The following is a 26,382-nucleotide window of genomic DNA, read 5'->3' on the forward strand; positions in this document are numbered from 1 at the left end:
TGTTGTTATTATTATTGTATTAATAAAGTGGGGGAATGTCTCTAGTACTCTCTTGTTAACAAGATACTCTTTAAGGAAACTTCCAGCAGATGTGTATTTTGAGATGTTCAGTTCACCAGGTGTGACTTCTTACTAGTCCAAGCCAGACAAGAACAATGAGAAATGGACCAGCAGAAGGAAGAGGGCAGAGGCTGCCTTGAGGGCAAAGGAATGAGAACTGACCTCCTGGAGGTGGGAGGGGGTGACATTCCCAGTGACACTTTGCTCGTCACTGAAGGTAAAATGGAGATGTGTGTCTGCTCTGGGCCTGCCCAGGTCATCCTTCTTAGGTGGTTCTGAGAAAGACAGATGGCCTCCGATGGCTCTTGTCAACCCTAGGAAGTGACCACCTTTCAAGGCTCTTACAACCCCCAGTCCCTCCACCAACAGGAATGGGTCTCTAGGCTTGATGTGTTCTCTCTGCTTGTGCAGTACCCAAGAGAACCACTACCTTTTCTGCAGAAGGCTCCTTGACAGCTGGACCTGGGCTTTCTAGCCAGTACTCAAGCGATGTCCAACCCACTTAAAAGACAGCCAGGAACATGTCAGCTACTAAAAAACATTCCACTGACTTAAAGACCATTAACATTCTTCCACTCCATCTGCTTCTAGACTGACTTATACTTTGGTCTGGACTTTCAGGCTAGTCACTAATTGCTCTAGAGTTGATTTATCAAGTGCATGGTATTTCTATTGCAAAATTATTGATTGGAGCTGATGTACTGTGTCCTCAATGGAGCTGGTCCGAAAGCCCTTGGAGAGTGAATGAAGCCGAGGTCAGCGTCGGGAACCTGTGCACATTATTAGATTCCGTGAAGTTACTTAACTCCCATTGCCAGTCTTTGTGGTTAAAGCCCTGGGTCCCTTAGAAATGAAACTTTTAATGACAACCTGGGAAAATAGGTGCTCTTCAGAACACAGGCCAGGGCCTGAAAGTATAGTAACTTTCAGGCAACTTTCAGTAACTTACAGTATAGAATACTGTAGTAACACCATGTGGGTGAGCTAAGTCTAGTTAAGCATGGTCCCAATGGGCCATACCTTTCTTTCCCTCTGGCCACTATACTGATTCTACTTATGGCAACAGATATGACTGCATCCTAAAGAGAGGCTCTCTCCACGACTTTCCCCACAAATAGGTCACAGCACCCCCCCCCCATGTGTCTTTGCTAACACGGGGTTGAGAGGAAAGCAGAGAACTGTCCTGTGTCTCCCACTTCCCCTCTACCATCAGATCTTGCTGACAGAAGTGCAGAAAAGCTATTCCCAGAGATGAAGGCACACACTGATCCACCCCTACCCCCACTCTGTGTCGTGCATGCATGTAGGTGTATTTACCTGCGTGTGATTATGTGTACAAGTCAGAGGTTGATGTCAGATATTTTCCTTTATCTTATTTTTTGAGACAGGCTTTCTCACTGAACCCAGAGCTCACTGTTTTAACTAGACTGGCTGTCCCATGAGCCTCCAGGATCTGCCTGTTGGCCCACGTAATGTTGGGGGTTACAGGTACGTGCTGTCACAGTCTGCTAAATCTGGCTTTTCTGAATTTTAGGGCTCAGAAGTCAGATCCTCATATATGTGTGGCAAGTACTTTACTAAACAGCCTCCCAAGCTCATTTCCCCATTTTATAATGAAGTCGCAGGTGGTCGTTGTCAGACCAGAGACTACACTGTCAGAAACAGGGACTCGATTGAAAGCCACAAGATTTCTGCTTATGTCCTTTCAATGAAGGTTGTAGGATGTCCTCCAGATGGGAGATAAGGTGGGAACAGGGGAGGGATTGAGAGCTTCGCCTCAGAGACCCAGAACCATCTCAGAAGGGCTGGGATGTCCATGCCAGTTACTTGGACCCTAACCTCCTCTGCTGGTTTAGGAAAGACCTCACAGGCCTGTGGTAGGCATTCTAGTCTGCCCACTTGCCTTCTGGGCTGGAACTCTGAGGGTTCTAGACTATAGGTATCAATGCTGCCCCAGGATGCAGGATGCAGGTTAGTAGCCTGGGGTTCTGCTCTCTGGTTTCTGCTCCCATTTGCTGGTCTTACTGGCTAGCCCTAGGCCAGTTTACATCTGCAGCAGCATTGAAGCCTCATCTCGGCCATTTTCTGCTGCCTGCCTCCCCTGTCCCCAGGGAGACCACGCTGAAGGATGGCTCCTCCTAGATTTTTCCACCTGGAGCCTTTGTGTCCTCATTCTGTCTGGCCTGGTGCATGCTCCGTTCTTTCATGTTCTAACTGCCAGAGCATCACAAACTCCTCCTCCAGGCCCCGAACCCCCATGAGGCTTCTATCTCATTCTATCATGACACAGCCTTTTGAAGATGTTATGGGCTCTGTGGCTTTTTTTCCTGAATCTGTGTCCCAAGACGCAAAGATAATGTGTATCCTACAGATTCTGCCCTTTGCCCCTATCTGACTATAGGGTTTGGTCAGAGCCACTGCACACCTTGACTTGACATGCGGATTCTGGGTAGTAAGTACTGTCCTTACTTCATATGGTCTTGGAGAGTTAGGGACAAAAGCTCTGAGGTCTCTGGTGTTCCTTATGGCTTGTTATACATGCATAAAAGATAGAGTGTCCTGAGATGCTTGCCCAAGTGGAGGACAAAGGCTCACTCCAGAAAAACATTTCTAGAGAGTCCTAGGAGGAACAGGTGGCTCTCCTGTGGTGGTCTCAGGCCTGTCTTCCCTAAGAAGCTGTGCCAGTCGCCACCACAAGGGATGATGGGCCATTACTCATGCTATTGGCCCCTTTCGCCATCACCACTCAGAGCCAGGGTCAGCATCTAGAGTCAGATGTACCCGCTGTCTGCAAGGGCTGAAGCTCTCAGCCTCCTCTTTACCACACCTTACCTCCCTCCACCCACAGGAACAGATGACACAGGCTGATCTTTTCATAGGGACCTGTGTCCCTGAAGGAAAAGCTGGACTTGGAGGAGGCGGGCTGATGGCCTTAAAAACAAGAAAGGATCTGTTGCTTTGGTCGAGAACAGTGTGGGAAAGATAAGAACTCAGAAGAACAGGATGACTCCTTCTAACTCTGGCTCCCCTTGCTTTCACTGTAGTGAACACCGATCTCGTTGGGCAGGCTAGAGCTGAGGGTGGTGACCTAGTGGAGAGCGTGAGGAGAGGTGGTGGTGGCTGATGGCGAGAACATGGATCCAAGCAAGCCCTTGGCGACATTGAAAACATGGAAGCCCTTCTCTTCCTGGTCCCCATGCTACCCTTCAGACAGCGGTGTTAGGCCTCGCCTTCGGAGACCCTGTAATATCAACTCAACAATGCATGTTCTACAACTATAGCTACAGCTACCAGGACATCTACTACAGTGCATGCATTTAGTTCAGTCCCACAGATACATACAATCTAAGAACAGGCAAGGGAGGTGTGAAATGTTTTACTAGACAACAGGTGTTTTGGAGTTGTAACTGATTAAAAAAAAAGAAAGAAAGAAAAACGTAAAGTGTACAAAAAAAAAAAAAAGAGACATTTCTTGAGAGTTGGATATGAGTTTGTTTCTTGAACTGTTTCATCTGAACAAGCAAAACATGCAAACCAGCTGGTACTAACAGGAAGCTGGACACTGAGAGAGAGAGTTAACAGGTGTGGACAAACCTTCCTGCTGAGCGTGCTCAGAAGAGTGTCTGAGAGGACGTGTGCAGGTCCTAGTGTAAGAGAGGCGGGAAAGTATGCCTCAGACACTCTCTCACCGCAGCCCCAACCAAGCAAGAGAAAAGACAACAGAAACATGACTGCTCACACTCACCACCACCGTCAGGAACTTATGTCACTAGACTGTAACAGAGCTGGCAAGTGTAAAGTACAGTAAGGGTCCTGGCTGGGGCCGGAGGGTGGGGGACACCAGGGGAGGGGTGCTCCGCAAGCTCTAAGTGTAATGCACAGACCCACCAATGAGGACATCCCAAAATAAAAGTACCCTGAAAATTGGTACCATTTTTTTCCCCTCAGGTTGGGGGTGGGGGTGGGGAGGTGTCAACTGTCCAACCGGATTTGTGTTGGGATGGGGCGTGATGGGGGTGGTGCCGCTGGAACTGGATGAGCACAATCAAAATAAACAAACTCTCGACTGAGCACAAGAAAAGATGACGTTTCAGACTGCCAGGTGAACGTGAAAGGAACGTGACCACTGATAGTGAAGTTATCTAGGAGTCAGCAGGGAGGTCCCCTGCCGGGCCTGTGCCCTGCTCACCTCTGGGGGAAGTCAGAAAAGGTAGGCAGGCTAGCTCAAGGCAGAAACTCAAGGCCTCCCCCTTGACTGCCCTCGATACCACAGCCCTGACAGATACAAGTCGCCACCCTGAGAAAGATCCAAGCTGCCTCCCACCCCATGGCCCTCAGCAGGTGCTTCCTAACATGGGGGGGGGGGGGAGTCAAAACAAAGGGGTAAGGGGAGAGGGAGAATTAAACTGGTGGGGCTAGATAAAAATGAACAAAAAAGTTGCCCTCTGTAAGACGTCTAATCCCTAACCCAAGTCCAGGAGTCCCTGGAACAAAGACACACTTCCTATAGTCTGTAGTCACTGTCAGGTGTGGTACCAGGCTCCGGGAAGGTGATCAATGGCTTCTAAGGGGCTGGGGCAGGGGCATCAACAGCTTTTGGGGAAGACCTGGGAGTAAAGTGAAGCAAGGTGTGAGGAGCTGGCACAGGGAAATCTGGATCAAGTGCCTGGGAACCCTATGGGGCCTGGTGTAATTCATACGCTGATGTGTGGCTTTTCTCAATTCACAACAGAGTATTTGTCAATGAAGGGCCAATCAAAGATATATTAACTGGCCAACCTTCCAGGCTCAGAGTTTGGGTCATCTTCTAGAGAGAAGGTGATAGTCCCCCTACTGGCCAAAATATGTTAAAAGAAAAAGGCAGAGTTCCCTTCCCCAACTTGACAGCTTTGGTCCAAGTCCAAAGATGGGGCTCTGGGCTGGGTTTCCTGGTCTCTATAAACAGATTGGGCCATGTTCTCTCTATGGTGGGCACAGCCCAAGCCTACAGATACTAGGCAGTGCTGGGGGTTTCCCCTTGGGTGGGTACCTCAAACTGAGGATTTACTCCTTGTACTAGCCCAGGCTGGGGTGGGCAGGGGTTCGAGGAGCGTCCTCCTGAATACGATTCACTAACAGTGCAGAGATGAACATGGCTGACCTTGATGGCCTGTGGGAGGTTTGGCTCCCGATGGAAATGGCTACAAATAAAACACCACTGATCCGGGAAACAAAATGTGTGGTTGGAGATGACCTTGAGGGTTAGGAGTTAGAGGAATGGGTGAGTGGGGCTCCTGCCTGGCTGAGGAGGGGGAGGGGTCTGTGCATGGGCAGAGAGAGTGGCAGAAGGGGGCACAGCCCGGGGGGGGGGGACGGCTCTCAGACTTGCAAAGAATCCCATACTGCCCTTTAAACTTGCCATGAAGTCAAGGGGATGGGGTGGGGTGGGGAGAGAGGCAGGGTTAATTTCGGGTTAAAGTTTAGTTTCATAATCCAAGTTATCAAAAGAAAGAAACTGATCGGAGAAAACAAACAACACTCACAAATTTCAAGACTGCTCTTTTGATCTTTCTCCCCTCCCAGGCACAGGCAGGAATGAGGCTTTTCTGTTTTTTTTATTTTGTTTTGGTTTTTTTTTTTTCATTTCCCCAAAGCATTCGTAATAAATTCCCCCAAACCAGAAACATGAAGACAGGATGCAACTGTGCACCTGTTGTAGGGCCTGGGAGTGGGGAACACCAAGGGGCACTCGCCAGAGGGCAAGGTGGGACCTTCACAGACTAGAGCGGGTGGAAACTGAGAGTGCCCAGCTATCTGGGCTTCCCAGCCTGCCTGCCAATCACAAGCTCTCTGGCAAACTGCCCCTCAGCAGCCCCCACCTCAATTAATTCTCTACCCGGACCACCCCTAAAACTCCAGTGGATATCCTGGGGGGGGGGAATCCTTTGTAGCTTGGAGGCAGTGCCAGTTTGCATGGAACGGATTTTCTCTGACATTTTCTAATGAGCCTCATGGTACCAGTTTGGGTTTTTTGGCATTTGCCCTCTGGGCCTTTAACGATCCATTTCCTGGTATCATCACCAGCACCCCACTCTGCCCTGCTCTCTTCAGAGCCTAGTTCTGTTAAATTAGTGCTCCCGAGCCGTGCCCGAGGGGGCAGAGTGTCAGGGCAGGGGTAAAGGAGCCTGGAACCAAGTAGCTCAGTGGAGGGAGGAGCAAGGAGAGAGCAGCTGTCAGCAGGGGTGCCCAGTGCATGGCAGGAAGCCCCTGGCACTCATAGTGGAGTGACATACCCCAGTTCTGGCTGGACCTGACAGTATTGCTAGAAAAGTGTTCCCTGGCCACTGGGGGGCTCCAGATCTTTTAAAAAGCCAAAGGTCATGGAAAAGAAAGTTCCAATTTGGTGAGCTATGTGACCCAGAAGAGGGTCTGGGGCAACAGAGATTTAGGCCACAGCAGGCCTTATCCCTTTGATTCCCTCAAGGAGTGGTTCATACCTGGCCTCAAGGGCTCTGAGAGTTGAGCCAGAGTAAAAACCCCACCTGCTAGGTTTAGCAGGAGAGGGAGTCTGCTTTCTACCTCTTTGGCCTGGTCAGATACCCAAGAAAGGGAACCTTCTAAACCTGCCAGCGCCAAGGACATCAGTGACCAGAATTTCTAGAAGCTGGATTTAAGAGACAGGATGGTCCAAAGTCAAAGAGAAAGGTAGGTTTTCTTTGTTCATAGGAGCACAATTCTGCCTCAGGTTTGCTATCCCCTAACTTCGACAGACTCCTGCAAGAACTTCCCAGGGTGGTTGGGCCTTGGTGATGCCTCCCTGTTCCCGCCCCTCCCCTGGGCCATGGGGAGAGGAGTGCTGGACAGACGCAGCCACACAGACTGGCAGGGCTTTTACCTTCCCCTGCATAGGAGGCATGCCTGGGAGCCGCCTGCCCCGCACACCTTCCTACCTGATCCTCGAGCCGCTGCCACAGCTGCTGCCGCCACTGGTCCGTAAGCTGCTGCTGGGAAGCCTGGAGAGAGAAAGGGGTGGAGTCAGAAGAGCCACTGTGGATCCCAGCTCACACACAAGACAGCTGGGAAGGGCTGCACAGACAGCTTTGGGGGATAAAGATCAGTGGCTCTCAGGCTTCTGGAAGGCACAGAATCTTTAGATGTCTGTCTTCTCCCCAGAAGTGCATTCTAGGAAGCACACCACAAAAACTCAACTATGAGGAAGACCTCTGTCTTTGGAGAATTGAGTTGAGGTCTCTGCTGACCCTGAACGGACACATGATGATGCTCCAGGGCTGGCCTGCTACTCTGTACAGGGATCCTGGTGGTGGGGCCAGCAGGAGCTCTAAGGTAGGAAGCACTTGGTGCTGGCTTCTTCATAGATGAGGCATCAGGGCCTAGAGATGGTATCACTCCCAAAAGTTCTCCAAGATCTGGTCATCTGACCTCTAGATTGGTCAAAACTTCCTGTCAATGGTGCCATGGCCTGTGACCTGAGGGTGAAACATGTGGGTGTTTCCAAGGCAACTATATACACCTGATGCTAATTGTCCGAGAGCTGAGGGGCTCTACCTATGGTGGTTTTGTGTGATTCCATTCTGTGTTTCAATCTTCACAGAATTATAATAATATTACTCTGTGGTGCTAGGGATGGAACCCAGGGCTTTGATGTGTCAGGTACCTGGGTACTAGGTAGTACCAGGATACAACCATAAACTATCCTAGCCCATCCCATGGCAATGACAGGGAACTTTGGTGTGACTCCAATGCATGAAGCCACAGTCAGAGGAAGCCAGCTTGGAGGGCTCCCCAGTGGGGGGTGAGTACTGTCTAGCAAAGATAGGCCAGGCAGGAATAAAGCCAAGGCTGAGCATTTGGCTGCAAAATTTCCATATGAAAAAAAAGACAGATTGAGTCTGTCCTCTCTCCTAGTGGCTTCTCTGACCACTAGCTTGACACACAGAGCCACACACTGGACAATATACAGACGTACTTCCACACACATAAAGACAAAATATATTCTGCCACCAGGGAGACATTTGCAGCCTGACCCCATGACCCACTTCCGGGGCCTACATTTTAAGAAAAATGATTCACCAGAGAAGCCCCTGCAAACCCGACAAACAGCCCCCAAAAGAGCTACTTGACTTTAGCCACAGAACCTGTCTGGTAAGGCACTCCTACAGGACAAGGGACCAAGACATGCACCGGAAGAGCAGGGATCAGAGGAGCAAAGAAAGGAGGAACATCCCCCACACAGAGCGAACTAGAAGCCCACTAAACTCTAAGACTATGGTCCGTGCTACATGGTTCTACGGAGGGCAAGACGTTCAAAAGGCAAAGAGCTACTCTAAAAAGGTCAGGCTAAGCTACTGAAAATGCCAATGAAAAGAGACATACTTGCATTTAAATATGGTAATAGGGCTGTTGAAGGGGAAAAAGAAAGATCCAGGTGAAATAATTGTACACGGTTCTGGTTCTCCCAGGCTGGGACTGAGTCTCCCAGTGCCCATGAAGACCTCGCTGCTCCCTTCCCAGAGGGAGCCGGGGACAGGACTCCCCACCTAGTCCTTTCCCCAGCTCTTCCATGCAGGCTCTAGATTTCAGAAGATGATGTTGGTGGAAAGTGCTGAAGGAAAATAAGGAAGAAGTCAGGTTATTTCTCTTTGTCCCAACCTCTGTCCACCCAGCCTCCTGCTGCAGGCCCAGAGCAGGGCTTAAGGGATGCTCACAATGAAGAAGCAGCAGGGAGAGGAAAGTGATTCTTTTGTGCTTCCTTTTCCCAGACATAGCATAGGTTTCCTTGGAGCAGGAGAAGATGCTGGTTGGAGGAAGGGAATATAGTCGGTAAGATTTGTTTAAAAAAAAAAAAAGGGTCTATTTTTTTTAGAGTTAAGCAGTTTGGATAAGAAGTCTGAGAGAAAGAGGAAGAATAAAAAAAAAAAAGTCCAAAAAAAGAAAAAAAAAGAAAAGAAAAAGAAATCCATTACTCTGCACCTCAGATAAAAGCTTCTGCTGGAGATGAAATACTCTGCCGGGACAGAGGTATCCTCAGGCACTGAGGAGAACTGAGAGGCTCAGGTTATCAGAGGTGGCTGCAAATAGGCTGCAGCCCCTGTATCATCACCTACGTTGTCAGTTCTTCCTTCTGAGACACCAGCCAGAGACACACGTTCACTACCCACCCGAGTCCTGAACCAAACATGACTGCTGCTCAACCAGCCCCCTCCTGCTCTGGCAGGCTGTCCACCTTCAGAGGTCACCCTTCAGTCTAACAGGTCCCCCTCAGGACCTGGTATCTGACTTGTGAGGTGTGCCACCCAGATGCAGAAAAGATGTGCTGTGTTCATGATGAGTATACTTTGTGGGGGGGGGTGTGTCTTGGGAGGCTTGTGTATGGTGGAAGGAGGTGTATGTGTTGGGGTGGGTTGAGAGTTTCTAGAACCCAAAGAATTGTCATATAGTGACTGAGGCACATCACCATAGGTGTCTGAGTTCAAATTGAGTCATTTCCAACTGTGACTGAAGGCAAGCTGCTTAACCCTCTGTGCACAAGGGCTGGCTATACTAGAACAAAATCCACATATACAAAGTGCTTGGTGTCTGAGAGTGAGCCAGTATGATGGGAGTACTGGCAGATCTTTTCCCAGCTATCAGCTCTATAGTATGCAAGGCAGAGAACTCTTCTAGACAGGCTTATTCTGCTTTCTCTACAGTAGAGGTCATGGTTCTGTGGCCACAAGGACATCGGGACATACTTGAGTTCCTTACAGGTAGTAGTGATCTGTGACCCTTCACTACCGTCTTTTCTTTCTTGCTGATTGATATTTTAAAGCTAAATTTCCACTGCTTTGTTTATCTATGATAGTGATAACAGCCCAAGTGGACATGACGTGTTAGCAATGAATCCAGAACAAAGGGGAGACATGTTTAGTTGATCAAAATCCCAGAGGGGCTAGGAGCCACAGGCCAGCTATCTGTGAACAGGAAGTATACCACGTTCCTCCTGCCAGGGAACTTCCCAGTTGTAGAGAAGATGACTGTTAACATTAGAAGCAGGCTAATGGAGGGATTCTGGGTGAGAAAAGGCTGTATCATGTAGTGTTCTTGGTGGATGGGATCAGAGCCAGAGAGTCATTCTTCAGCTCATTTGGCCTCCAGCCCTGGCTGACCCCTGCCTTGCTCGATGTGAGACTTGGGCAGGGTACATTATTCCTCACAGCTGCAAGACAGGCTGGCTGACAAGATGACCTTTACAGTCTCTTAGCTGCAGGCTCTGAATGAGTCTGTCTGTCTATGAGGATGACAATCCTAAGCCCCCTGGGGTTGATGTCAACAAAACTTTGGGGTTAATGGCATGTCTAAGGGAAAGACATCACTACAGAGGACTGACAGCTACTGACACACTTTGAAAGACTTTTGGAGTCATGAAACTTCACTGCAAGTTAGAAGTCAATAATGTTTTAATTTTTGTCTTGTCTTGTTTTTGTTTTTTGAGACAGGGTTTCTCTGTGTAGCCTTGGCTGTACTAGAACATGCTCTGTAGACCAGGCTGGCCCTGAACTCAAGAGCTCTGCCTTCCTCTAACTCCCAAATGCTGGAATTATAGATGTATACAACCTCTTCATGGCTTAGTTGTTGTTGTTGTTTTTAATTATGATACATCTATTTTTTTTCTGCTTCTGCAGCACTTACTAGTTTCTGTATTACTTAAGCATGGCTATTTTTATGTGCATATATTTTTTCTCTTGCTGGGTGACAATCTCATGACCCACTTAGCCTCAGCTCAGAGACTTCCCAAACTCTAGCTGCCGATGGACAGGATGCAATGCTACCACATGTGAGTGAGGAGGTCTGGGAGTTGCTCGTCTGGGTCAAATGATAGGCCAAGGACAGCACTATCTGGGAGTCCAATAGTCCTGGTTCTCCAACCCCAGGGTGGAAATTCATGGACTCCCAGGACCAAGGTAAGCACAGTAGAAGATGCAGTCCATGATACGCAGGGTGCCCAGCTCTGCCATGCATGGTGATTTTCAACCCTGGGTTGAGAATCAGATGGCATCACCTGGTTTACGGTATTTACACATGCTGATGTCCCTGGGGAGCATGACTGGCTCGGTCTTTAATACAGCCAAGCATTAGGGCCTTTAAAAGCTTCTCAGGGTAGTAGCAAAATTGAGGACCTTTGGTGCTAAAGGTCAGTCCCTGGCTAGTGGAACGGCTCAATAGAACAAGCATTGCTAAACAAGCAGGAATAACTTCAGTCCGTGCCTCGAATGCTACAGAAGATTGGCTGGCTAAGTCTGCAGGAGGCCAAAATGAGATCTTCCCTCAACAATGTGGAAAGTGGAGAACTGACCCGAGAGTGGTCTACTGACTGCCTATGTGTGCATACATGTACAAATAACAAGAAAAACAATAACAACAACAAAAGTCAAGTCAACGGGCACAGCTTACTTAGTCTCCTCTTCTACCTCACAGGAGCTAGGAGCTTCCTGAGAATATGGTAGGGATTCAAGTTCTTGTGATCAATCCCATTCATGAACTTGCCCTGTGAGGCTTTGAAAAACAGGTTACCCTGGCCATACCTTCATCAACAGACTCAAACCTGGTAGTTTCTAACTCCATAATGCAGACAGGCAAGCCATGAGCTAGAAGAAGCTGTGTATGTGTGTGTGTGTGGGGGGGGTGTCTGTGCTTTTGTAAACACTGAAAAGGATGCTGCTTCCCATCTGATTGGAAGGTCAAAGGGCTTTTTTGTCTCATTTCCCTATATTCGTTTAGAAGAGATGTTGACTGGTGGGCAGTGTGTGTGTGTGCATGCGCCGGTGCGTGTATGCTGGAGTTCTAGTTGGGTTCATATTTATTTCTGTGACCTGGGATGCATCATGGATCCCCCCAAAATGAAGAGAATTCTGAAGCCCTTTATAGCTTCAGGAGGTATAATTTGGGGGCTCTTTCTTCAAGTCCCACACAGTTTCCTCTAAGGCTGCCTCATTGAGTACTCCTCTACTCCACACACCCAGCCTCTCCCTGTAAGCCATTTCTGTAGCTGGTTCAAACTGTCTTGGCTAATCTAATGTTCCTTCCCTGAATCCAAATACTGGAAAATAAGCCACCAAAAGAAGAAACTGTTACCCAGAACGTAGGAAACATGTCCTACATGAGTTTGGAAACATTGCCATCTGCCATTCTGGCTGGCCCAGGCTGTTCAGGCCTGCCTGGAGTGGCGGGGCTCAGCATTTTACAGAAAAATTCATAGCTGACTTCTCTGGGTGAGGTTGGAAAAAAACTGGGCGGCACATAATCGGAACTAGAGGAACCGGGGGTTCACCTCAGTACAGAGGCTCCAAAGAGAAGGCAAAATTAATCACCAAAGGGGCACATTTCCAGGATCAAACGGAAATGGTCTGCTTTGACGGAGGCTGATGTGCGTTCATTTCAAAAGGAACAGAATAAGCCCTGAGCTCCTGGCATTCAAAACAGGAACCTGACTTAAGACACACTGTTTGAGGAGTAAGACCAGCATTTCTAGGAGTACCAACAGCTGTGCAGATGTCCTAGACAGGTGAGGGGGCCAAGAGCTGCTGCTGCTTGCAGCAGGGGGATGCTGAAGAGAACATGGGCTACAAATGCCTCACCCCTGGCTCTTGGCTTCAGCAGAAAATACATAATTCAGAACCTGATAACTGTTCTTGGGGAGGAAGCAGAGAGGCCCAACTGGGAAACGGAGGTTGTCTGGGGCCAACAGTAAGGGGTGGACAGTTTGGGCCTATTCTCTTCAGAGTGTTAGCCTCTAAACATGGAAGGCAGGCACAGAACATGCTTCTGCCCCACCTTTGGATAAGTGCTAACATGACTGCTGTTTTAATATATGTAAACTCTTTAGGTGTTTAGGTGGGAATAAAGGAAGTACATCATCATAATATATATGCGAAGCATCAGGAGGTTTGGGCAATACTTTCCTTCCTTTTTTAAACATTAAGCCCAGGACCTTATACTAGTTAGGCAAACCCTAAGTGGCATACCTCTATCCCTTATTTTGAGGCAGGGTCTCAATAAGTTGATCAGGTTAGTCTTGAACTTGTGATTCTTTTTTATGGCTCTCAAGTAGCTGGGATTATAGAGCTGTGCCACCAGGTCCAGTCTGCCCTAGAGCGGGACTCTCTATATGGTGACTTTAGCATAGCATCCTTCTCCTGAGCCTTTTCTACCTCAGGTTCCTCAGGTCCCCAGAGCAGAGAGCTAGCAGTCAATCAGGATGCGTGTTGGCCAAGGAACCCTCTAAAACATGTTCCCAGCCCCTGGCTTCCTGCTAAATGTCTATTACAGAATGGTTGCTATGTACCAGGCATTTTCCCACACGGGACATCACACTGGCAACCACAGCAGAGACTAACACTCAACCATCCCTGCCCTAAGACGTTCCTGATGGAAAATTAGAGTTCTATTCCTGGGATGGTGTTTCACAGCTAGACTACAAACAAACTGATTCCCTAGGACAGAAACAAATGCCAAATGATAAGCTAAGCCTCAGGACACTGTGGGGGCCCTTTGTGCCCCAGAATCCTCTGGCTTCTGTCTGTTTCAGGTTCAGCACTGAGCACTGAGCTCAAGGAGATAGCGGCCGCCATTAGACAAGCCAATCTCAGAGACAGAAGTAGAGGGGGTGACTGGTCCATCTAATCCTCCTCTTTGAGGACAGAACAGTAAGAGGGAATGGACTTGCTTGACCTAGCCCCAAACATCTCTCCTCTTTTACCTAGCTGAGTTGAACAACCTTCTGACTTTTAACTTCCTGTCTCTCAGATTTTCAAACATGGAATGGACAGAGAAAGCCGAAATTATGTTTTCTCCCAACCTGAGCCATTTGTATTTGATATGCTTGGTCCCACTTTCCTCCTACAGGGCTAAACAGACCTACCTCAGCAGGGTTCCTGTTGACACTAGCCCTACCACTCAGCCACCTCTGCAGACTAGGATAGCAAGAGATGGACACCCAGGACTCAATGATCCCTGGAAGCTCTGGCTCTGACCTTGGTCCCATCACCAGCTCTGTAAGTGGATATCTGGAGTTCCAGTCCCATCCCCTACAGCATGAAGACTGTCCATCCTAAAGTCTCCAGACAGGATACTTTGGGTACCAACTCTGCTCAGGGGAGAGTCCAGCAGTCATGGGACTCTCTTCAAGGGTTCAGGGTAGCAACTTACCAACTAGCACAGAAATACAATATTTAAAAATCCCAACAGCTACCAGAGGGGCACCTCAGTTCACAGGCTAGAAGGAAGAAGAGCATTCTCTCTGCCTCCCTGTTCCTTAGTGACGAAAGGCAATATGCCATGTTAATGACAGCAGTAGTGTCTACTTTCTCTAGGCTAAAGAATTTCCTTGCATCTTTCTTTAATAGATGAAGAATAGATGTCTGTTTCTTTAATAGATGAAGGTGCTGTAGCTGAAAGAGGGGAACAAAACAGGCACGGGGCTAGTTAAAGGAGGGAGACAGCTCAGTTGATAAAATTATTTGCATTACCAGTACGAAGACTTGAGTTTGATTCCTAGAACCCACATTAAAAAAAAAAAAAAAAAAAAAAAAAGAACCAGTCGGCCATGATGGCACATCTTTGTGATCCCTGCACTGGGAAGGTAGAGACAGGTGGATCTTGGGGCTTCCTGAACAACTGGCCTAGCCTATTTGGCAAGCTCTAGGACAACGAGAGACCCTGCTTCAATAAACCAGGTGGACAGTGCTTCTGGAATGCCACCCAAGGTAAACACAATACACATGTGCGCACACACACACACACACACACACACACACACACCCGAACGTTCTCTCTACCTCACCTTCGTCCTCGGTGGGGCACAGCTACTAGTGCCTGTTCTGTGGAGCTGCCGTGAAGAGTCAGGGAGATGACGGTGTGAAGTGCTTGCCACAAGTGGACTACAAACTTCTATTCCTATTTTTTATTATTATTGCCCAAGGTAACGGCAACAGAGCTGCGAAATCCCTTTGGTGCTTCCCATTCTAAAATCCTATTAATTTACGTGATTTGGCATCCAAAGGGCTTTCATGGGTAACATGCATAATTTACTGGTGAGTGAAGAGCCATCTTTTCTCAAGTGTAAGCTTGAGTTGTAGCAGGGCCGTGTGACAGCAGGACAGAAACACACTTGGAAGGCTAGGGGCTGGGGGTGCCGCCTGGCCTGGGTGGCTTCATCAGAGGTGTAAACATGGGTCCCAAGGCTTAGAGCTGAATGGATTCACCAGGATCAACTCAACCTTTTCTCACTGTCCTCTGCCCTGAGATGCCACCCTCCCAATATTTCTTGCCAACAATTTCTAGGTTCTTGGAGGGATGGGGTATGGTGGGGAGACACCCAGCTTAGCAGGGCCCAGGATCCTTCCATCAAGTGGAATCTTGTTTGTTCCTCTGTATCCAGACAGTGAGGACTTGTCTTTCATTTATCACTGTGTTCCCAGCACTGAGCCCAAGGTTGGTTGACAGGCTGTCTTTAACTTTCTGCAGACTGCAAAATAACAGGAGGACGTGGCATGGATCGGGAAAGGGGAGGGGTTGGTGCTTTTTCTGGCTCCCAGACTTGCCTGAAAGCAAGGACGTTAAAAGACAAGGCTGTGGGGGTGGAGGGCAGGATGGGGAGGCCTGGAAAGGCTGGAGTAGCTATTACTAAGAGATAAAGCGATAGGCCAGGCTGCCTCTGCCTTAGGAAGTAAATGTGCTTGGAAGAGGCTTCAGATGTTCTACCATGGCAAAGTGAAACCAGTGTCCCTGCATCCCAAAGTATCTGCACTGACATCAAGCGGGCAGAGTCTGTTGTCTTTTCTAGCATCTACTCAGATGATGACCACAAAAATCAATGGAAGCAGGAATAGGAAGGAAGGAGTAGAGAGTCCTGTGCTTTTTTTTCTTTGACTCTGCATCACTGGTCCCTAGATCTGGAATACCTTTTTATTATCAACCGGGGAAGCTTATCTTCTTTTACTTTTTAATTACGTTTATTACATGCCACATATGTGCCAGGTATATACGGAGGCCACAAGAAGGCATCAGATGCCACAGTGCTGAAATTACAGGCAGCTGGGAGACACCATGTGGGTGCTGGGAACAGAACACAGGTCCTTTGCAAGAGCAGCAAATGTTCTTAACTGCTGAGCCAAGTCTCCAATCCCTACCTGGTAGACTTCTCTTTGTGTTTCAAAGCTTAGGTTGGCAACTAAATGCTATGGTCTGAACATGCGCATGCTGAAATCCTCACCTGCAAGGTATCAGGGGTAGGGCCCTTGGGAAGAGAGTAAGCAGAAGGATGGAGCCCCCCACCCCAGGGTGTGACTAGTGACTTTATAAAAGAGGATCCAGGGCCAGCAGGCTGCCTTAGCAGGACCTGGCACGTGCTGAGCAAGCAAGATCTGAGTTCAATACGTAGTAGTCATAAAAGGTGGGACGTTGTCCTCTGACCTCACACACTGTGGCAGGCATGCTCCACCCATATCATCATATACATACTTAATAAATATCACCTTAAAATAAAGAAGAGAGTGCAGAGTTTGTTAGCCCCACCCCCACAAAGGGAAGGTATGACAAGAAAACAGGCATCCGTTGACCAGGAAGAAGTCCTCACCCCCGAGGTGAATCTTCAGGTGCCTAGACCTCAGACTTCCCAGCTTCTACTCCTTAGGAAATGTATTTCTGCTTCCGGTTAGCACTGGGCTATAGGATTGCTACTGTAGCAGGAGCAGACTCAGACTGCCCTTCACAACAGCTCTCCAGGCACCACCTCTATGCTCACTGCTCCTGTGTATGCCGATAGAGCCTCATGGCTGACACTGGGAATGCCCTAGCTGGTCACACACAGGATGCTTCTGTAGGCTCTGAGCTCACTGCCCAGTGTTTCTGTGTTGTGAGACTCTGGAGCAGGTGCCATGCCTTTTCCCAGCAACCAGAGAGACAGAGTCAAGGGGCTCTCTCGGCAGTGGATCTAGGTTAAGCCAGACTCAGTGAAGAAAGGTTCTTTGTGGCTTGGATGGAAGGAGTAGTGGATACATCTTGGCCTCCTGCACATCCTTGGCTGATCCAGAAGGAATGAAATACTGGATCGTCCTGCCCCATGTGACAGTCTATCCCGAGTTTCACACACTGAGTAATTCTTATTGTTGTAATTTTGTTTTATACGCTGTAGGTTTTCTCTTGATTTTACTGATAGAAATAAAAACTGAAGGGTGAGGGAAAGTGACAAGATTCCCCTGGTGAGACTCAAAAGGGGACTTTAAGGGTGGTAGTATCTGAGAGGGTGTGGGAGAGCTGTGGGCAGTTAGGGGTTAGAGATGGAGGTAGTGGGTACCAGTTCTCAGCTCACAGGGAAGAAGGTACACACCTGCAGCCTCCTTCACTGTTACCCTGCCTGCTCCCACAGACCCCTCAGCGAGCTGTGAGGCAGGGAGATCACTGTCTCTATTAATAGGTGTTTGAAAGGTATGGACATCGAGGTCCAGTGTCTAGGCAAGCTAAGGCAAGAACTCCATCTCCCAGCTTTCTGCAAAGCCAGTGTGTGGTACGGGGTACGTGTGTGCGTGCGTGCGTGTGTGTGCATGCGAGTGTGATAGGTGTATGTCTGGTGCTGAGCGCTCACTTAGTTGCATCCTCTCATTTATGCAGAGCAGCTTCAAGAGGCACAGAAAGCTGATCGCAAGCGAAACCCGCAATTCCTGTCAATTCAGATTGCTCCAATTCATTTCTGCAAATGTTTATTAAGTGCCTATTAGGCAGTGTGCTCCGCTTTCATCTGGGAATAGAGTCAACTCTTGATTTTCCATGCCAGTGAGGATCGCTCAGTGATACTGCACACCCACAAGTCCCCACAAACCTCCCTCCAGTCCTGGCTGGATTTGGGGTGTGCTGCTGACTTTCAAAGGGACAGATCTGCTTCCTGACTAAGCTTGCCTTTAATATTCAAATGAGAGGATAAATCCCAAGTATACACAGGGCCAGGTGGCCGGCAGGCTGGCTTCTGGGAGCTGGCTTGTAATTTAAAAGTGCCTCTGTGAAGAGGTAATCTCTAGAGAAGAGTGGGGGGGGGGGGGTAGAGGCAAGTTACAGGGTTGAGATGGAACAGATGTGCAATGCTCTTCCTTATAAGGCCACACCCTGCTTATGGCCTTGGTGCAGGAATCCTCAGCTCCACCATTCAACCTGAGAGGTTAACCTCCCACCCTGACATTTCAGGATCTGCTTTCTATCTGGTGAGAGGCCCATCCACTGCTCACCGAACAAGGAGTCAGAAAGGGGTACCGCAAAGGTCCCCAGTGTGATTATTTCTGGGATAGGATAAGGTGAGGGTGAGGAGAAGAACCCTTACAGATGGAAGCAGAACAAAAGTGACAGATTGGGTTGATACTGAAGGGCAGAGCTGTCTGATTTCTGGGTTCTGAGATTCCACTAGGATAGCCCCAGAATGGCCTCTCTGGGCCCAAGGCTCAGGGCGTATGTGTCCATAGTGTCCACAGAGTACAGAACACGGGAGACCAGTGTAGGATTCAGTCCTGAGTGCATGCCCAGGGCTTCCTTTCCTGAACAGGGACAACCTTGAGCATCTCTGTCACTCTGGTGGGCCCGAGAGGAGTAGACAGAAAGGCCCTGGGGCTACTCACTCTAGATAGAACAGGTGTTTGGAGAGTGCATTATCTGCTTTTCTGGAAACTGTGCAAAAGAACTGTTCTCTGGGCAGAACTGGCAGCCGGTACAAGTCACAGTCCTGTGTCCATAGCCAGGGCTCTTCCCCAAGCTTGCCCGAGTATTGCCTGTACACTCAGGCTGCTTACTCCGCCTTTGTAGGGTGTGACTGGCCAAACTGTCTTTGTTCAAAGACTCCGTATCTTGAATCAAGGTTACCTAGCAGAGCTCTGCTGACAAAAGGTTATTTGAGGTCCTCTGCAGATGAACAGGGCCTCTCTGAGCTAGGGTGCCTCGGCTCAGCCATCACCAGCGGCTGTTGCTGAGAAGGTAAAATTGAGAGGGTGGGGTGCAGAGGAGGGGACAGCCTTCTGGACTCACTCTTGATGTCTCTGAACTGCCCTTCAGCTCTGCCCACACTAACTTTCTAGGAAGACTGCCTCTATCATCCCCCACTGTGAACCCCTCTTCCAATTCGGCTTTGCTTTAGGGCCTAGACTCATTCTGAAACCTGATGCACACACACCCTGCCTGCTACAATACACCCCTGCCAGTTCCTCCTCACTCAAAGCCCGAGGCCTGCCCTGGGGACTTCCTGCTTCCCTGGGGGAATCCGATGCCATTCCTATCACTGAAGCAGATCCAGGCAGCAGCATCCTGAGAACTAAAGATGGGAAGATCACTCTAGAAAGCTTACTTCATTAGCAACTTTGATGCTCATCATTTCCTTCTACAGCATTTACTGATTTGCACAGCATATGCAGACACATATACATGCACACACCACACACACACACACACACACACACACACACACACACACACACACCATCCCTCAATTCTAACAGAGCACAAGGTCACCTGGCTCAGAAGTGGCCCTGCAACAAGAGACCCTTCAGGTTCCCATCCAGCAACATGTCTACTGCCCTTTGACCTACACCGCTCCTGGGGGTTTGGAAAGCAAATGGATGCAAGAACTTGTGTACAACTGTGCAGACCCACACCTTATGTAGATGCGAAGTATTCCGGATTCTGTCTTCCTGCAGGAGAGAGTGACAGCAGAGGGAGGGGCAGGGTGCTGTCCCACAGATGCCGTATGCAGATGTTCTGTCTCTGCTCAAGGACAGATCACCTCCAGGGAAAGCACAGGGCACTCTGACAAAGTGCTGAGACAGAGGGGAGAGAGCTGGGGCAGGCAGCAGCCAGGGGGAAGCTGGCATGCTTCTACAAAATGCACTTGGCTGTCTGGGTGCTGGCTATCTACCGCATTCACCTCCCCCGGAGCGAGAACAGGACGCTCTCGGGTTAAGAGACAGCAGCACACAGCATGTCTGTGGTAAACAATTTATTTTTCTACCTCAGTTGCTTACAGGGGGAAATATAAAATGTCATTAGGGAGCAATGCAGACGAACTATTTACAGCACCATTCATGAGAAAGCTCGTAGGAAAAAAAGTAAAAGGAACCGGTTACATCAGTTATCTTTAACCAGAGGAGCCAAACTGCCCAGACCTCCTGCTGCACTTGCTGCTCTATGAATACCAAGGATGCTGCTATTGAGACGTACAGATCTGCTCACGCTGGGCGAGTCAAGGAGAGCATGGGTCACTCACTGTCTAGCTTTTGTGGGTGCAACTGAATTACTGTTACTAACTCGAGAGAGAGCAGGGACATTTCAGGGAGGGAGTTGGACAGGGCCTTCATGGCGAGATCCTTCTAGGGGTGTGTGTGGCTCTCGGAGCCAGCCCTGAAATGTAGCCTTGATTTGGATGGTCCCAGGTCTCCTGTCCCTTCCCACCCTGCCAGTGTCATGGGGTAGGGGTAAGGCACATAAGGCAGGAAGTGAAACTGGAGGAGAGTCCAGTGGGGATCAGTGCCCATCGGTGATGTATATGACAGAGCTAGGGTGACTCTGCTGTTCCTTCTCAAAGACACGAAAGTTTATTGTAACAATAGCCACCAGGAGTCCAGCTTCAAAGGACAATAGCAACCAGACAGTGTTTACACCGCTCTTTGTTCAGATTCCATTTTCTACACAGTTTTGTAGGAGGGCGTGAGTGTTCACATTGCCACCATGCATCATGGGACACAGATGCTCCCTCTAGATCAGAGAGCTGCAACCCCTCTGGGCCACCAGCACTCAAAAGCTCCCCCTGCAAGCCTGTATGATCATTATCCTAAAGAAGTAGCATCTTCCTGGAGTCCTCAGAGGAGTCCCTATAAAGTTTGTGAGCATTTCCCTATATTCTGGGGAGCTGGCGGGTGGCGTGGGGTGGGACTGGCCACAGTGCATTATGGAAGCAAAGTGGGAGGAAATGGGAGCATGAATGTTTTCTGAAGCAAAGCAAAGCAAAACAATGAGGTCTCTTCCAGAATTTGAAACAGGGAAGATCATTTTCATTCATTCCATCAGCCAGATAGGACAGATTTCAGTGGGCCCTGCCAGCAATTGGGTGGCTCTGGCAGGAGTGTGTACTCTCTAGAAATGACGGCAACCTCCCAACTTGTGATGCCTCTCTCAGGGGCTTGCTGATAACAATTACACCCCCCAACATCGAAATCAGCAAATAATTGAAAAATGAAACAAGACTAGGAACTGTTGACAGAGTAAATAGAAGGGAGGGGCCCAGAATGCTCCTGGGCAAAGATGTGAACAAAGAAATGGCAGGACTGTCATTCCAGACTCAACACTGATAAGAACACAGGGCCAGGGAAGACCCTTGACCATGAGAGGCAGGAGTCATTTGCAGAATGGTCACACCCCAGCCTTCCTACAAAAGAGCCCTGATTCCAATACTGACAAAAGGCATCCAGACTCTTTCTTACCACACCTTGTTTGTTCTCAAAGAATCCAGCAGGTGGCTGAGGGGGTTAAACCTGTTTAACACATCTGTGTGGTCCAGGGCGATCTATTGGGACTACATACCACACATATGTGGTGAGACCTGAACCCTAAGCAGCTGGGATTGATGCAGAGGTCAAGACAGGAGCAAAGAACACCTTGGAAGGCATCAGGTTTCCTGTGCTGAGAAGGACCCAGGTTCTTGATAGTGAAGGGTCTGGGTGGTTTGAGAACCTAAATGGGCCCTGTGTGCCTCTATGATGAACTCAGAAGGACTGGGGTGGGGGGCCCACACATAACCTCAGAGGAGTTAGAAATGGGAAGCAGACATAGGGCCAGTGAGACCACAAAGATAAACCATTCCAACAACTTGGTAGTGATGAGAGCTGTGATAGTGTCAGAAAATTCTAGGATCCACCCAGAGGAGGTGAGTAGAAGGCAGCTGACTGGACTGCTCTGATCTTAGAGGATCACTGTGCAGCCCGCCCTACTGCCTCCGTAGTCACACACACCTCCAACCTCTCCTTACAGCTGGAGACAAGAACGTTCTAAAGCTTCCTGCCCTAGAAACCCACCAAGTTTGTGATGATATCAAGTTTGATTCTGAAGGGACTGACCATACCCTGAACTCATGACTGAAGGGACACTGGAGTCAGCTTAGGCTTTGTGTCTAGAACCAGCAGTGGCTTGGCAGAGTGTTGGGACAAGCAGATGAAGGGCAACTCCCAGGGGGCAAGTGTCAGGAGTGGGGTGAGCTCTGATCTCAACCTGACTCCTGACATATTGTGAAGGCTGGGTGGCTCAGACTTCCTTGACTTGTAGGCAGGTACCTTACTCTGGTTGTCTCTATCTGACCATGAGATTAAAGAACCCAAGAGGCTTCAAAGTGTGACAGCAATGGATGGGAAACAGACATTTGGTGGCTAAGAAGGAACTGTTCATCCCATGGGCCTGTCTGTCTTCAAGGCTGATTTCTACCCCATTTAACTTTAGTGATTGGCCACAGTTGAGTTGGTGCCATGATGAAGATGAACAGCATCTCCAGGCATAGACACTGTACCTACTCCTTATTAAAGCTTTGGCTTCCCAGGAAACAGCCAGGCACCTGGGAACACTACCTCAGTGTGCTCAGTCTCAGGTTGGTCACATTGGCGTGTCTGTCTGTCTATCTGGGGTAGACCCAAGGAGGTGAGCCATGGAATCAGAACACTACCAGATGCTGCTTCCTGAGCTGGTTCAGATAAGATGGGGGAAGGGGGTGTCTTAGCATGGAATATACTTTATTATTTCCAAACTATTTCTCCAATTCTGTATGCACACACCTCTACAGTACCACATCCCTTCTTTTAATCTCTTGAACAGGACTGAGCAACAGAACCCTTAGTGGGATAGAAAAACCATACATTCTACTCTGAGACCAGCCACCACCCTCATGTGGCTGCTGAGCCACTGAAATGTGGCCAGTGTGAATTTAGAACTCATTTTTTCCCCTTTCTTCTGAATTTTAATTACTATAGATCTAAATTTTAGCGACCAATGTTACCTAGTTGACAGATAGATGTTGGCTAATGGCTAAGTACTAGAAGCTGGGACTCAAGACTGCCTGGACCCCCCCCCCACTCCTGCCCCTTCTGTGCCTTCAGATCTGTACCTGTCTGTAATGGGGATAACCCAGGAACAGTTCTAGCCTAAACTCTGGTCCTAGAGTCCAAGTTATTACAAGCTGCAAAGAGGCTGTGGGGAGGGTCTACCAAGAGTCCTTGCTGACAGCATCTCCCAGATGGGGAACCTGCCTAGGTCCCAGGGAAACCACTGCACTCACCCTTCTACCTTGAACTTCTGAAGCTTAGTCTACCTCACTTCTGCCTCTGACCTCATAGTCATAGAGGGGCACTCACCCTCTTTCAAAGGTCCTACCCAACATTCAATCACAAACAAGAGAAGTGAGGCCCAGAAGCTGGTGACCTGCCATAGCAACTTGTCCAACTGGTACCAGAGATAGGATAGATGCCCAAGTGTCCAATGCTGGCCAGAATCACAAGACATAGTCCTATGTATCCTCTGTTCCCATCTCAAAGCCTGAGCTGAGGCCAGTGTTAGACCTTTTCTCTAACCTCCTGCTCCTCAGGCTCAGAAAGTCTTTCCTCAGGCTAGGTTTCTGGGCCTTCTACTCATCACTTCTCCAAGTAGAGATTTGAAAACCGCCAGGAGTAACCCCAAGTCCAGCCACTAAGTGTGGTCCTCCCAAGCCCCTGCAGAGAACCATGGAACACAGACTTCCTTACATCTGACCTCTGGCTGTGACACAGTAGGCACCCTAATATATTATCATCTGTACTACTTTTCCTCATAACACCCCTAAAGCATCCCTTCCTGCAACATCCTTCCCATTTTCCCCAGACCACGCCCACCTGCTCCCTCAGCTGAAGCATCAGGGCATGTGTGGGCAGTGCCATGCTCTGTTGTCTGTGCAGAATAGAATGAGAATCTGCACAGCTCATTCAGGGTGTAAAGCACAAATCTGACTCCTGCAGCACCTCAATCAACATACGGCAGGAAAGCCTGATGTCAGGGCAGTCAGGCCAGGTTAAAGAGAGGAAGAAGGGAATGCAGGCTGGGAGGCATTAGACAATTGGATGTGGACAGCAGCAGGCAGCAGGCATGGTGGTGTGACAAGCCCTGGGCCCAGAGTTTAGTCCTCTAGGAAAAGATGGAGAATAGGCTTGGGGGAAAGGAGGTGAGCAGAGGGGGCTTCCTATCTCTCCTCTCCTTTTCCCCCCAGCATTAAGGAAACACTCTAGTCCAACAAAAAGCCCCAGCTATACCCTTACCCTGAACCAGAGGGGACTTGGAATGTAGCACACACAGGTATGCAAACTATGTTCTCATCTGGACCATCTATCTGTTCCTCTCCCCTCCCCAGATACAGCCTGCCTCCAAAATTTCCAAAACCCCATGGTCTAAGCCACTCACCTGGGAACTGGTAGCCATAGCTAGGAGCAAATCCAGGGTAGCCTCTGCCATAGGTTGCCACAAAGTTGGGGTAGCCTTGAACACAGAGAGAAAGAAAGAGCTGTCAGACAGTGACCTTGGATCTAGGGTTATATTCCAGGGAAGGTAGCAATGACCATCAGCTATAGTTAGTCTCACAGAAGTGTGTGTCTCTGGGGAGGGTCTCTATCCAGGCCCTGGATCCCCTCTCTTGTGTGGCTAGGGGTGTGACCATTAGTATGTTTATAATTAACCTGTATTTAGGCAGTCAGACCGCCCAAAGCCCAGGTACCAAAGCCCATGAACCTGTAGAGTAAATGCCACATGGAAGACAGAACACAGCGCCTGCACCTGGCTCTGACATTTGGAGAGCTTACCCTGAATGTACTTTACCTTAAAGATGTTGACAGTAGGAGATTAAAGTCCTTGTACTGCCTTCTTCCAAGGCAGTGGACAGGGGCCAGAGCACCATATAGGGCAGAGGTACTCTGGGATTGGCTATTTAGGAGCCACACAAGGGGCTGTCTCTTGGCTTAGCAAGCCACAGCTGGGGGAGACAGGAACCATCCCAGCACAGACACTGTACAAAGAAGTGTATCTTCAAAAGACCCAGAGGGACTGTGTGAAACCATGTACCATGAAGTCCCAGCTGAACTCTGAAGTCCAGGTATAGAATTTTCATGGACGATTTATGATGGGTGTTGACCTAGGGTAACTCTAAACTAGGGGTACTGAGTGCTCTCTGGCGAGTCCTGGAAGGCAAAGGCCTGCTCCACTCTATGAAGCAATTCCCCATTTAAGAGGTCACCTCTATACTGTCCCCCTCAGTCTTCATGTCCCAGTCTTGATTCTGACTATAGTGAAGGTGAGTGTAACCTTCTTGTTTTTGAACACTGTTGGTCACAGCAGCTCCTCAGCTACCTCCCATCCCTGTCCCCAGAGAGACCTACTCTGCCTCTTTCTACTCAGTGTGGATTTGCTTAGTACAATCATAACCTACAGATGTCACCAGTCCCTGTCCCCAGAGACCTACTCAGCCTCTTTCCACCCAATATGAGCTAGCTCTGTACAATCCTACTCCACAGATGTTACCACAATCTCCTACCAGCACACTGGGTAGTCCTCTGCTTTGGCCTCTGCGGTGGCTCTCTGTTGGATGTCAGGCCAGCTAGCATTTGAATAAACTCTGTCTGTCCCTGCCTGGGAGGCAGGCCAATGCAAACTTTCACAGTGACCTGCATCTAGAGCCAGTGGGCAGAGGATGGGCAGGTGGCTCAGCGTTTACTCTGGCATCAGCAGGACAATCCAGCAACCAGAGGTGCCAAGTGGCCCTCTGACCAGGCCATTCCTGGGCTGTCCCCTTGGCTGGGAGCTGGGGCTCTGATGGCTTAGCTCCCTAAGCTCCTGTCTGCTTTCCAGGTTCCATTCCTCAACCTTCTTGTTAATTCTGGGCACCATTGCTCCTGACAATAACCTTTGCCACCTCCAGAAGCCAGACGTATTTCTTTTGTTTCCACGAAACAGCAGATGAAAAGCCACTTCAGTGGTGGACTTAGGACAGGTTCTAGACAGGGAGCAGTGGCTCCTCTTCACAGGTTTCTACTCTCCTGACACATTTTGAGCACAAGCTCTGGGGATCGATTATTCACCTTGCCATAGATTCTCATGAGTCATACCAAGCACATTTTGACACTGCAAGCCAGGGCGGGGAGCAGAGGCCTGCTTACTGCATTTCCCCTTCTCCTCATCACGACAAGCCGGGCTTTGGAGCTCTTCCCATTGCCAGCCAGTCAGTGTTTGTGACTCAAGAGGCCAAAAGGTAGGTGTTAC

At 49.1% G+C, this 26,382-nt stretch overlaps 1 protein-coding gene across 6 annotated transcripts in view; it reads right to left on the minus strand.

Moving 5' to 3' along the window:
- Positions 1 to 26,382, minus strand: part of MSI2 (musashi RNA binding protein 2) — a 351,755-nt gene that overhangs the window by 17,024 nt on the left and 308,349 nt on the right. For 4 of the 6 annotated variants that reach the window (XM_080923213.1, XM_080923211.1, XM_080923210.1 and 1 more), the window contains exons 10-11: positions 24,535 to 24,609; positions 6,990 to 7,052 (exon numbers count right to left, since the gene is read on the minus strand). In XM_080923213.1, coding sequence (XP_080779339.1) covers positions 6,990 to 7,052; positions 24,535 to 24,609 — 138 coding nt within the window. Of the gene's footprint in view, positions 1 to 3,654; positions 3,705 to 6,989; positions 7,053 to 24,534; positions 24,610 to 26,382 lie in introns of all 6 variants that reach the window. The other 2 variants (XR_013975169.1, XM_080923212.1) reach the window with 1 other exon arrangement.

Source organism: Micromys minutus (genome assembly GCF_963924665.1).
Source record: "Micromys minutus genome assembly, chromosome: 10".
In the NCBI taxonomy this organism is placed as follows: domain Eukaryota; kingdom Metazoa; phylum Chordata; class Mammalia; order Rodentia; family Muridae; genus Micromys; species Micromys minutus.